Source organism: the organism of the source record quoted next, unplaced genomic scaffold, assembly GCF_019419815.1.
Source record: "Pyrus x bretschneideri cultivar Hongxiangsu unplaced genomic scaffold, Pyrus_bretschneideri_v1 Contig76, whole genome shotgun sequence".
In the NCBI taxonomy this organism is placed as follows: domain Eukaryota; kingdom Viridiplantae; phylum Streptophyta; class Magnoliopsida; order Rosales; family Rosaceae; genus Pyrus; species Pyrus x bretschneideri.
In genome coordinates this window covers 1,768,854-1,783,062 of record NW_025999816.1, presented here as the reverse complement: position 1 = coordinate 1,783,062, position 14,209 = coordinate 1,768,854, and the positions used below count along the sequence as shown (strand labels likewise).

Genomic DNA, 14,209 nt, shown 5'->3' with positions numbered 1-14,209 from the left:
TTGCTTTGTCATCGTGTGAAGCCGAGTACGTTGTTGTAGCCTCAACCGTGTGTGAGGCAATTTGGTTAAGAAATCTGTTGAAGTCAGTGTGTCATCCACAAGTGGAATCGACTGTGATTCATGTGGATAACATCTCAGCAATCAAGCTTGCAAAGAATCCTATTCAACATGGAAGGAGCAAGCACATTGATACCAGGTTCCATTTTCTAAGGGACCATGTGAAGCAAAAGACAATTGAGCTTGTCTATTGTCACACGAAGGAACAAGTGGCAGACATCTTCACTAAGCCATTACCAGTTGAATCATTCCAGCTGTTACGTGAAATGCTAGGCATGAAGGCATTTTAATTTGAGGGGGCATGTTGGAAATTCAAATTAAAAGTCATGTGATCTGACCATGTGATGCTAACCTTTCTTTACAGATTGTTTCCAGCAAAATATAATCATCATTGCTCCTTCATTATTCAGCCAAATGGTGATGAAAGACAGCAAGTGTGCTGCCATGTGATGTGCTAGCAGGAAGACAGCAGTGTACCTTCATGTGTTAGCCGAAAGGAAGGTATTACAACCTACCATGATGCAATGCATGTGTATGCCAACTATCAAAGTTGCTGCATGTGTTTTGAAAGGGTGTAAAGATGTGGAACACCATCATTCATTATATATATTGTTGGATTGTTTATTTTTTCAGTTTTTGTATAAATAGGCCATCTTGCTAAGCCTTAGAGCATATCATCCAAATCCCATTTCCCATTCTCATTTTTAGCTTGTAAGCTATTGATTTTTTGTAAACTCTCTTTTCATATATCAAAGTCCAAGTGCCTTGTTTGTCAAAGCTTGTTGCTTCCCTCCTTTCTCTATTTCTTTGTCCAATTTTATTGAGAGTGAAAGTGAGAGGTGTGATAGAGTTTGTAAACTTATCACCCACATATTTTGGTATTGAGTTAGCAAAAGACGAAAATGCCCCTTGTTGACTAAATGTAATTTTACTAGGATGTATTTTATCCTCATATATTTTATCGTATTTCTTGATATAATTGGATAGAGCTCGACCCTATGAAAGCGTGGGCAAAAACCGTTTGTGAATCGGAGTTGAAATGAAGAAATTAGTGGTTCTATAAAAATAAAATTAAAAAAATAAAAAAAATAAAAAAGAGGAGTCTAGAAGCTACCAAATGGTAGCATGAGAGAGGAGGAAAAGGAGAGATGCGGGAGAGAAGAAGGGGGAGGGGGGACCAAATGGGGAAGGGGAGAAAAAGGAGAGGAAAGGAGGGGAAAGGAGGAAGAAAGGGGAGGAGGGAACTGGATCCCCTTCGACCCGCCGACCCGACCCGACCGTATTTTTCGATTTTAGCCATCGTTGACGACGGGACCGGTGCCAAAATGATCTTTACTTCGAACTCAGTCGTTCTCTCTCCCATTTCCACCCGAAAAACAAATGAAATTTAAGAGAAATTGCACAGTGGGTGCGACGGGTTTGGCTTCGATTCGTCAAAACCTAAAGCTAACTCCAACCATCACCACCACCAATAGTCTTCCCTCAGTGTCAGGAAAAAAGCCCAAGAAATGGTTGGGGCATTGGAGTTTGTTTTGAGGTCGAATTGAGAACACCTATTTCTAGTGTTTTCGGCGGTCCAAGGCTAATTTCAGGTGTTTCCCAGCCAAATTAGACTTCAGCCCATGTATGAAAGTTGTTCCTCTCATTGAAATCTACATGCTTGTAAAATTTGGTAATATTTAGAGTTAGTCTAAAAATTGGGTTTCCGTTCGTTAGAAACCGCCACATGCGGCAGTGCGTGGCCAGTGGGCCAACGCTGCCTTTTCATGCAAAATTTGATATTTTAAATCCATAATTGGTACCCATTTGAGGTAATTCGATTGTGAAAGCTAATGTTAAATATTCCATTACTAGAATATTTTCGGAAATGGATAAAAGAATGAATGGTGAACTACGAAAGGCTTGATCCGGCATCAAGGGTACGTAGGCAGTCTAACAGGGGTTAGATGCAGCCTTAAATAATTGAGATTAATCTTTTGTTGGGCATTTGATTGAAGAAGGGATTTTTTGGTGAATTATTTGAAAATTTAATCTTATGTTTTTGGTAAGTAAATTCTGGTTATAGATTTTGCGAGTGATTAAGAAATGTAAATAAAGAATTGTGATTAATGGTAGTTAGTTAAACAAGAGTTTAATTTTGGCCTATCACTGAAATTAGTTTCCGTAATAAAATTTTCAGGTCGGGGCGTTACAGCTCAACTTACTTATAAATCCATGAAAGATCCTTCATTTCATCAATGTGTGACTTATTCTCGACTGTATCCACATGGAGTTCATGAGTCTACTTGATTTTGGTTGCTAATTTTCAGGTGGCTCACCTACATTAAGGGCCGACCTAAACGAAGTTAAAGTGGGAAATGATTTTCACAGATCCTTTTTCTCGCACTCATACCATCTCCAATGGCAGATGCCAAAACCTAAAATTTAGAATTTGGCAACTCAATCCTCTCCCAACCCAAGCCGTTCTATTGCAAAAAATTCATTTACTTGTCTATACGGTGTAAAATTTGCGAACGATTTTTTGAGTTGCTAAATGTTGCGGGGCCGATTGATCAGGGCGAAGCAGCATGCAATTTCATGTCGAGCCTCACCTTTGTTTGCTTGTTCCATATATAGCTGAGATGCTGAATTTTAGCTTTGTATAATTAGCATTTGACACTACAGCTTTGGAGATGCGCTCGAATCCATTTTTGATATTGCATATGAATCAAATAAAGCAAAAGAAAATTTTAAAGACCATTTTCAACGTAATTGCGTAGAGTTTGAGTCTGATATATAGAAATTAGGTTCGCTCAGTCTAATTCATACAACGTTAATGTTATTTTAGTTTGAGTTTGATAGTTGTGGCCCAATATTCTTTTCACAAAAAATTGTTATCTTTACCATCTATTTGTTCATCTCTCATGTGTTGGTGGAACCTTGAGATGATACTAATAAATAATAAGTGTATTAATACTCTTTTGTTCATAACCAAACTCATAAGACTCATGTGTTACATTCAATTATGAGGTATTCATCAATTTCCCCCTGAACTTGTGACCGTTGGCCAATTTCCCCCCTCAACTTTAATCTGGCCAATTTCCCCCCTCAACTCTCAAAATTAGTCAATTTGCACCCTACTGTTAATTTTTTTTTTTTTTTAAATTTTCCATCTATTCTTTTCTTAATTTTCAATCTTTCTAATAACTTCCAACAAAGTACTAAAATTAACATAAACTCACCTGCATAATATAGGGTAAAATGTACAAAACATAATACAGTTAGTATCTGATATGGGTTGATTATAAGAAAAAGTTATGAATCAGGTTTAAAGCATGTAGAAGAAGAAATAATAACAAAAAGAAATAATAATCCTAAACTCATGGATCATCCCTATTTCAATAAAATGAGTTATTCTTAATAAGGAGTCAAAAATTATGAATAAACTAGCCATTTTTTCACTAAAGCTCGATTCTCCACAATTTACTTGAACTTAGCTTTCACTTTTATAAAGAAAATTGTATTCACATACAAAAATTTACACATCAATCCTTTTCGTTATCAATTTTGTATGGTCAAAAATCAAATAAAATTACTCCATACTGATTTATTATGACTAATAATACAATCTATGATAAATTGTAAAATTCTAAATTTTAATCTATTTGTAATAGGATAAAGATATAGGAACATGATTAACATACATCTTATTTGGTTTCTTACACACACTTGTTTAATTATGATCAAATTAAAAAATTAACAGTAGGGTGCAAATTGACTAATTATAAGAGTTGAGGGGGGAAATTGGCTAAATTAAAGTTAAGGGGTGAAATTGACTAATTATGAGAGTTGAGGGGGGAAATTGGCCAAAATTAAAGTTGAGGGGGGAAATTGGCTAATGGTCACAAGTTCAGGGGGGAAATTGATGAATACCTCTTCAATTATTGGACTAAAAATTTTCAGCTTACAATGTAAATGAAAAAACAGGTGTAAAAATCATTTTTTGCACTACTTATTAAAGAAAAATTGGTCTTATATTAAATAAAGGCTTATTAATTGAAATGCCTCATGGAACAATGAACAACCATTTAGTCTCAATTTACCTCATAAAACTAGTTTTGTCTTACTTTGCTCTATGAAACTGTCATTTTCAAATCTTCTGTTAAAGAACTGTTAAATTCAAGTGTATCTTAGACATTTTATTTTGTACACATCTATTTACCTCTAGCCTACACATTAGACCAATCTTAATTCTATTTTTGACAATTCTAATTCAAGGTCATGAGCTTTGGCCATTTTAAAAATAAATTATTCAATCAATAGAAAATTCAAAGCATCAAAACATTATATCAATCAAAATAAGGGTTACATTTTTGTTCTTAGAGTAATTTCACTTGCAAGGCATCCATGTATTGGCTAGAAACTTTGCACTTGAAAAATACTATTACAACAAAAAGGAAACACGATCAACCTATTTCAAGATATCTTTCTAATCGAAATTGACCTAACCACAAGTTTCACCCATAAAAAACATGATCTCATATCAGTTACACAAAATATAATCTCAAAGAATCCATTAAGCTATCATGTCCAAAATTCTTTCCAAACCAAAAAAAATCATTTAAATCAAATGTGCACAGTTTGCAAACAAAAGTTTCACATTGTTACTCCAATTTTTTCTGTTGATTGAATAATTTACTTTTAAAAAGCTCTAAAACTCATGGGTTTGAATTAGAGTTGTTAAAATTGAAATTGAGATTGATTTAGCGCATAGGCTGAGGGTAAAAAATAAAATATCTAAAATACCATTGAATTTAACAGTTTTTCAACTGAATGTGGTGAAGTGAGAGCAAAGGAGTTGAACATGTTAGTTTCAAGAGGTAAAGTGAGATAAGACTAGTTTCAAGAAGTAAATTGAGACAAAATGACAGTTTTGAGGGTATTTTATTTAGGGTGAATTCTCAATTTAGTCTCTAACTTATCACCTTGGTGAAAATTAGGTTCCTGGATTATTTTTTAGAAAAATAAATCCCTAAATTCATTAAAAACTGCTAATTTCATCTATATTATTATATTAAAAAATATTTTATCTAATTTTTTCGTCAACTTAAGTCGCTTAGCACATTTGAGAGTATAATACCGTCATTTTCTTGCCTACAAGTCATTTGACATTTCATATAGGTTGCGAATTTAACGTCTAATTTACTTTCTAAAGTTAACTCTATACACTATTCTCTATGAAAATACAAATCTGCTCTCCAATATGTATCATATGCACGTAGCCTGACTTAAATTGACGAAAAAATGAATAATGATGTAATTGATAAATTTTTATAATTCAACGATTGCTTTTTTTGAAAAAATATTCAAAAATCTAATTTTCACTTATATAATAATTTAATGACTAAATTTACAGTTCACTTCTTCATTTAATAAGGCTTAAATAAAAGTGAAATTGTTCAATTCGGTGACTTATTGACTCCCGAAACCAGACAGTGACACCCGTCACACTTCTTTATAGATTCGTTTTCTTTCTTGTCTGTGTCGTCAGTAAAAGACTAACAGCTTTGTCTCTGACCGCCAAGATCAATCGATATCTAGCTCTAGAGCTAGGGTTTTACTGTATGGAGTCCATACGGAAGCAAGCCACTAAGCTCAGGGAGCAAGTCGCAAAGCAACAGCTGGTTTGCTTTCTCCTTCCAGATTAAGTGCTTCTCCTTGTTTTTTATTAATGGTTGATTAGATTGAAGTTATTCCAAGTTTGGAATTTTTTGTGTTTATTCATACATACAAAGTTTTTCCAGTCTTTCTCTTACTTGGAGGTTTGTGTTTGCTTTACCGGTTATTTTTAGGAATTTTTTTTGGATTCTTGTGTATAATTTTGTTCAGAATTCATTACATACATACATATATATATGTATACATATCTGCATATAATGACAATATCACCAATGTTAACGAAAAGTCCTAATCTTTTCGATTACATAAAGAAAACCCATTTTGTTCAGCAAACAAAAAAGTGCAAATCTTTTCGATAAGATACTATACTTTTGTTTTGTGTAAATCATAATTGATATAAGTTGAACAAAAGATACAATCTTAATCTACAGGAAATTCAAATTGTTTCAATTGGTGCCCATCCATGTCCATAAAAGTTTTTTGTTAAGAATTTGGAAATGTGTCACCTGATATATATTTGTAGGTGATCAATGGTATGGTACTTCCCTGTTACTGTGTAATGGGGAAAGGATCAGATGTTGGGAGGATCCGTAGTTTGGAGATCAACCTTTGGCGTCAATTTTTCCATGGCTTGATAGACCATCCAGATTTCATAAATTGGTCATAGCAGGGTTTGTTCTTACACCTTTTGTTTTGGGGAATTGGGATTTAAGATTTAGAAGAAATTTGAACAAAGAAAAGATAGAGGAATCATTTGCTCTGCTGGAGCTTTTAGAAAGTTTGTTTGTCTTTAGATTAATTCCTCAGTGAAACTCATCATGATGCTTAAGGACTCTGGGAGGGCCACGTTGTAGATTGATCCTTATGTTGCGTATATCATGCTGGATTCTGCTGTAGATTATCCTTATGTTGTGTTATCATGCCTTCTCAAGTTCTAATATTAAAACACACTTTTCTTTTTAAAACAAGTTAGGATATATAGAAATTCATTAGAATTTAGAACCTGAGTTCCTGCTGAGTTCAGGATTTTAGTTACCGTTGCTCTTTCAGTATGAAAAATGAATTTGTACTGTTTTCTCTTACTCCTTTGATGATTTAATGTAAGATGGACAAAGACAGTGATTGAATTCAATTCCAACTTCATTTACAATGTCCATTGAACCGTTCATAGTGTGTATCTTGCTGGTTTGCGTTAAAAATTAATCACAATTTAAACCCCCAGGGAAGTGATCTCAAGATTACATAAAATAGGACTTATGAACTTATCACTAGAACCTACGGTTCCTGCTTAGTTCAGGAGGACTTTAGTTACCATTTCAGTAGTAAAAAATTATGTACTAGTTTCTTAGTCCTTTGATGACTTAGTGGAAGACGAAAGAAGCCGTGATTGATTCAATTATATTGACAATGTAGAATTGTAAATAAATTCATTGTTTTAAACTTGCTGTTTTGAATACGTTGCAGGCTGTGTTGAAACGGTTGGGAAATTTAGGTAATGAAGCTGTTATGATTGATGAAGAGGAACTTATGTGCCACCAAAAACTTCAGGATTTGTATAATTCTACAAGGGCTACGAAGGTACATTTATCATGCCGTCATCAAGTTGGCTATCATTTAACTACTGGTTCATTCTATTAGACATCACTATTGAATTACTCTTACCAAATTCTAATTCTAATTCTAACAATAAATTATGTTACCCAGCATTTTCAGCGGAGTGTTGTTCGGGGGGTTGAGGCTTTTATTTCTACCAGCTCAAAACAAATGGAAATAGGTGACTGCTCTCTCTAATTTGCTGCATTTGATTCCTTATACAAGTCTAGTAGATAAAATTTTATCTTGATAATTTAGTGAGAAAGTTAGCTGAAAATTGCTGCAAATATGGAGCTGAAAATCAAAGCGCTAGCACTCATCTAGCAAGGGGTTCTGAATACTTTGGTACTTCATATAATTCAATTGAAGATGAGAGAGAGGCTTTTCTTAAGGTCCTTTGTGAGCAGGTAATTTCTTCAATGTAATTTTTTTTTCTTAAATGTTTATAAAGAGAAATCTCAAGATATGGCCATTGAAATCAACATTTTGAACCAAAAGCAACATGCACATGTAACTTGTGTGTGTATATGTGTGTTTTTGAAAACAATAAACCATTTTGTTGGGAAATATGATCTGTGACTTCTTTTAATGGGGTGAATTCAGTTAGCTATATAAGCAATGAGTTTGTTTTGCCGTTTGGGAGGCATTAAGCATATGGGATACAGGTCAGGATGTAGCACTGTCACATCTCACTAACCCACTTAACCTTAGTGAAGGTGGTAGTATCCCAAGGCCTTTTGCACAATGACAAGAGCCTTTGTTAATTGAATCATAAAAGAGCTTTTATAATGCTATACTTTACCAAAATCTATAATAAATTTTTGAGTTTTTTTTCCGTTCTTTTTGGTTTATAATCATGTCACAGGATTAAAATTTGTAGGTTGCTGAACCTTTACGGGCACAAATAGCAGGGGCTCCTTTGGAGGATGCTCGTCACTTGACTCATCGTTATGATAAATTGCGACAGGAGGTGGAAGCCCAGGTATATCTTAATGTCAATTGGTGTATCTAATGGTTCAGGAACATGCATTCTCATAGGAAGTAAATATTTATCTTCTGATTAGGTGGCTGACGTATTGAGGCGTCGATTGAAATCCACTTCGGTATCTGCAGAGAGTTCTGTGAAGCTTCAAAATGCAGAAGTAAGATTGACAGAGCTTAAATCTTCTACAGTGGCACTTGGGAAAGAAGCAACTGCCGCAATGTTGTCGGTTGAGGATCAGCAGCAACAGATGACTTTTCATAAGCTTCGTACTATGGTATTGTTACTAATTGTTTGTGAGGACTGCACATGGCTATTCTATTATATCTTGGTTGCCATTGATGGATATAAAGTTGATTGTTGTCTATATGAAAGGCTTATTAAAGTAGTACTGTTCTGTTTGTTCCCTGAAGATTTTATGTGATCAATGCTCCTTCAGTTTGATTAGTCTAATATGCATTGAGGATGTGCAAGCCATGATCTTCTCATATTTTAGGATGTCATGGATGCATGGAAGATTGAAGATACAAGTGTTATATGTGGAAATGTACATAAATAAGGATGTACAAGCCATGATCTTCTAGGGTATGCATAGGAGAATTACTTAAACCTAGTGCTTTATTGTAAAGAACCTTCCTTGTGTTTCCATATTGTATAGTTTAGCATTACATCACTCAGTCAAGAGTAGTGTTATACCACTATAGTAGGAAATGACACAAAAAGAGGAACAGTATCTTCATTAATTGCATTTTGTTGGTGCTGTCAATGTTTTGTTGATAATAGGTTCCTTCTTTTGTCTTTGGTCTTGTGTTGCTTTTGTTATTATAGTCTCGTTTATGAGCTTTATGTAATTGCAACTTAGGGCGACAAAGATGTACTTCTGTTTTCAGGCCAATAAAAGTTTGTTTGGTGTTAGAAACAACAATGTTTAATTAAAAGAATCTCTCTCTCTCTCTCTCTCTCTCTCTCTCAACATCATTGCATTACAGCAGAATCATTGCCCACTAGATATTAGTTATGCATTTTAGTTTTCTTTAACAAATTGGTTTGAAGCCATAGACACTCAAGACTTAAAATCTAAATTCCAAGTCCTAAACAGCGTGTTTTGGTAAAAATTGGTCATGCATTTGAACAGTTTTAATGGGTGTTTGAACAATGTTGGCATCTAGAGTGTAACGCATCCAATTGTTCGGTTAATTAACCAAGGAATATATGCACGTATATTAAGTTTATATGTACATATCTCAACACAACACATGTTTGTATGATTTATGTAGTCTACTTCTCAACATGATAACTTGAAGTCATCAATGAGTTGTCGAAATGATGGAAATTTTTCCCTGGGTTGTTATGCTCTCTTAGCCAGTTGTTTGGTGGGACGTCCAAACCTTAAAAACAGTCTGGGCCAATGGTAGAGAGTTTTAGACCATACTCATAGGATATATAAATATATACAGATTCCTAACATTGGATACTAATGTACAAATAAGGGCGGATAAATTCAGGATTTTCCTGAAGGCTTTTGTGAATGTGAAAGTTTGTTTAAATGATTATCCGGTGACAGGGCTGTGTAACTACTGGTTTAGCGCATATACTTCTTTGTATTATTTTATAAAATTTGAAGTTGTATACCTGTCTTGTAGCAAAGGTCCTTCATGGCAGGCAGTGATGATTTCATCTATCTTTTCTGATCGTCTCAATGACTCTGGCTTGTCTATATCATCTGTTGGAAATGTGTACTTTGTTTATAATTGGTTAGTCTGTAGGATGGAGGGGTATACTGGTATTTTGGATGTACACCGGATTTAATTTCATACAAGCTGTCGGTGGGTCATCCAAACTGCATAAGGGAAGTCAATGTTTCACAAATTTTGGGATAGGCATATATCTTTAACGATCCCAAAAGGTTTAGCATATGTTGTAAGTTATGGGCAACCCTTCGTAGTTATCCTTTTGAGTGACTCATTATCAGTTTCTCTCATGATCGAAGGACGTAGTAACTGGTTAGAACTTATAAGTGTTTCCTGCAGTTTCTTGTGGAGGTGATGCTGCCTGTTTTTCCGTTTCATAGCAACCCTACATGATTGATTTTTTCTCATAGTATATTATGAGTGAAGCCACGTTCTTTGGTTTTTGGTAAATAAGTGAATCCACATTTGATTAGTCTTTCTTCTTTCACTTCAAATTCTTTTCAATAAACTTCTCATATGATCACTAGACCAGTTATTCCTTCCATCTATGTCGCAATACTTGCCTTTCTTCATTATCCAAACTTTCTATTGCCTATTCCATGTTTTGATCACCTAATTTTTTCAATCATATGACTTCCTTCTTTTTATGTACCATAGGACCTCACAAGAAGAAGAGGACTGGTGATGCATTTGAGTGGGATGCTTACTCTTTTCTTGGTGGTGACCTATGGGTGATATTGTTCTTAAACCCCAAGTTCCTTTAAACAAATGGTATTCTTGTTTAGCATCTGTTACTGCAGCCCCTTACAATTATTAAAATAAATGCATTAAGGTTTAGCAGATTGGATCATAAGTTGTTTTTTTTCCTGTTTCCATCTAGGGTCATGTTTTTGTGCATGGTGAAATTAGTGCTACAAAAGAGATGTGAAAATAGGGTCAACTTATATAGGCTAATAACCTTGTCGAATAAACAAACAGTAGTAATAATGAAATCCTAAAGCATTAAACCGTAAACCCTAATTTTATTCCCCTTGACTCCTCCTGAACCAAGAACTTTCACTTGGGGAATTTTGGTTTATAAATGTTTGATGCACTTGAGTAACTAATGAAAGTCGTTTTTGCATCTTACTGTCTTTTCATTTAATATTTCCTAGTTTTTACCACTTTTGCTATTTCAACCCCATAAAATTTTAAGTTTCGATCATTCTGTACTGCTGATATTATGAAATGTTGTATGTAGTTTCTCTACCATAGCATCATTTTATATGTAGAATTCTGAAGAACTGGTATATATATGATTCCTTGATATTGAGCACAACGGAAATAATAGTGGCTCATCTGTCAACAGAGGACCTTTGGGAAATGCTTGTAGGAGCGTTAAAAACGTTTGCGTATTGAAATGCATTTTTGATGTTGTTTGACTGAGATTGTTAGAGGTGCTTTATGAGTCATAGAAGCACGTTTTTCTGCTGTCATGAGAGGTGCTTCTCAAGAAGCACTTCCATGTTGCATTTCTAGGAAGCACTTAATAGAAATCTCAATCTGCTTCTATTGAAAGTGCTTACAACAAATGCGCATATGAGTGTAAGAGCTTCTAATTGGAGTTTAAATGCTTTGCTTTAGCTGGAGAGGGTGAGTAGATTAAATGAGAAAGGGGCTCACCACTTCCAGGGTAAATAATAATTTTCAAAGCTCCAGGATCAGAAACTCTTGCTATTGTGTATCTAAATATATAACTGTAAAGTTATGGTGTCTGTAGTACTTGGTGGGTTTGTCATTACTGTAATAGCTTACCATACTAAATTTGGCTAGAAACTGGTAGCGTATTGAATTTTGCTTCCGAGTTTACATTTCTGCATTTGACTCTAATGAAAGTATGTTTTGCAGGTTGATGCGGAGAGATCATTTCATCAACATGCTCTTACTATTTTAGACAAGCTACATTCTGAGGTTTGCTCTACGTGCCTGGCTCTGTATATTTTTATCATTATGGATGGTTTCTTATCTTTTTTATATACATAAAAGTTTGTGAATACTGTATTATTTTAAATGTTCAGATGATTCTGGAGAACCCACCAAATGAATTCTCATCGCAATCAGTGAAAGTGCATCATGATACGATTTCAAATATATCTGATGATCATGGACAACTTAACCAAGATGGCACTTTCTTCATTGCAAGAGTAAGGCCTTTGAAATCCTTGAAATTCTATTCCCAACAACCAAAAGAAACTGCTGCGCTCGTTCATTTATATCACAGTTTCTGAATTTATTTTTAGCTAGTTGGTTCCCATATTCTTCACTTCTGAAAACAACATGGATTCTAAAACTAGTGTTTTTATAGGAAGCAGCGAAAATGTCGATATATGAGTTTTCATCTGTATAGAAAAGGCCATTGACCGTTGTCATATTGACACCAATTACAATTTTACAATAGCCTTATATCTCACTGAAACCAATCTAAAATAGCCTGAAATTCGGAGCTTTTCTAGGTGTTAATCCTTTTTTGCATCATTTTCCAGGCTATTCACCCGTTTGAGGCTCAAGCGGATGGAGAGTTGAATCTGTCCGTTGATGATTATGTTGTAGTTCGTCAGGTAGGTGAACCACCCCGAATTTGATTTCTGCTATGGCTTCTGCATAAATGTAGACTTTTTATTTTTTCAGACAACCAAAGTGTACACTGCTGCTCTCTCTGAGTTATTATATTTTCAATAACAGTTAGGAAAGGAAGGAAATTTTGGATAACTAGGCGGGATCATTTTCCTAACGTTGTTTGAATGTTTAATAGGAGGAATGAATGAACTATTTTGTTCTCTTACAGTAAAGCCCTTGTATAAAACATTTCTTTTTTCGTTTGCATCTTACACATTCAAACAAAAGAAATTAAAGCGTAATCCTTCTCCGTTTTTCATTTGGTGGCGATTTTAATTTTACTTCATATGAATGTTATAGGTCGGCTCTAATGGATGGTCTGAAGGAGAAAGCAACGGCAAGGCCGGATGGTTTCCATCTGCATATATAGAGAGGCAGGAGAAAGCGCCATCCGACAAGTTAATGTAAGCAAAGTTCATTCACATGTTCCCCACACCTATATAAACTTGGTATAAACTGTATATACCAATTTTTCGTTCTGTATAATAGTTCGTCCGTTTGGACGGGATGCTCGACCATTTCATCTACACACGGTGTGAAGAAAAATATTATATTTGTAGTTCAAGTAATTTTGGTGTAATATTGCTCTAAATCTGGATGTATCGTACTTTTGTCAATCAAGTTTGGCCTTCGATATGTTTGGTTTTTGTATGATCACTCCAGAATTATATCCTTTGGTTTTGGAAAAGAAGTACAAAATATATGTTACAAAACATGGTTAATTTCTAGAGGAATTTCTCCTGAAGCTTCTATTAGATTTATACAAGTGAAAACACCACTGGTATTTTAGTTGTCATGTACGAGATTTGAACCCAAAATGAAGATATTTACATTAAGGTGAGGAATAAATTGGTTTTGAACTCGTTATTTACGAAATTTGAATGTAAGATCTTCTGAATCTAAGATCTTAAGGCGGTTGGGTGGATCAGGCAAAAAATTGACTACAAAATTTCCAATCGTACAAAACCAAGAGATCTTTATCAAAGTTTTCAATATTATACATAAATATGAAGTATAATATTTTTCCCAATTTCTAATCCAATCATAATCTTATTTTCAAATTCCTGCACTATTGGGAGATCAAAAATCAACACGCTGCACTATACATAAAAAACCAGCTGCAACGTTTGGAGAGGGGGAAAGAACGTATGATTTTGTGACATGTCGGCGCCGCCAGGCGAGAAAGGGTCGGCAGAGAATTATTGATGGTAAAACCATAACTGTCGTTCACTCGAAGAAATGCATAACTTCTCACTTTGATCTTTAAGATTTAAAGTCGATCAAAATGGTCCGCGTATTGTCCACCATTAGTCATTTTGATTCTTCTACGAGAAATTTCCGTTAAATTGAAGGTATTTTTGTCAAAACAACTTATTTAGAACTAGTAGTTTTTTTAATTTAACTAAGATTTTTCACAGGACCAAAATGATTGACAACGGACCATCTTAGGGCCTACTTCTATCAATTATAAATCCCAAGAACTAAGAGTTATGACAATCTCAGGAACCATTTTAACAAAAAAAACTCTCTAAGAAACGTGAATTCAAAGAATTAGAACTCAAAATAAGCTCGA

At 34.5% G+C, this 14,209-nt stretch overlaps 1 protein-coding gene across 1 annotated transcript; it reads left to right on the top strand.

Moving 5' to 3' along the window:
- The first annotated feature begins 5,522 nt into the window (after nt 1–5,522).
- LOC125472892 (SH3 domain-containing protein 1) lies at nt 5,523–13,272 on the top strand. Its single transcript, XM_048574954.1, has 10 exons — nt 5,523–5,720; nt 7,180–7,293; nt 7,420–7,489; nt 7,567–7,715; nt 8,189–8,290; nt 8,373–8,567; nt 11,869–11,931; nt 12,039–12,164; nt 12,504–12,578; nt 12,937–13,272. The coding sequence occupies exons 1-10, from the start codon at nt 5,661–5,663 to the stop codon at nt 13,042–13,044; spliced, it is 1,062 nt and encodes a 353-aa protein (XP_048430911.1). The 5' UTR covers nt 5,523–5,660; the 3' UTR covers nt 13,045–13,272.
- The last annotated feature ends 937 nt before the right edge of the window (nt 13,273–14,209 follow it).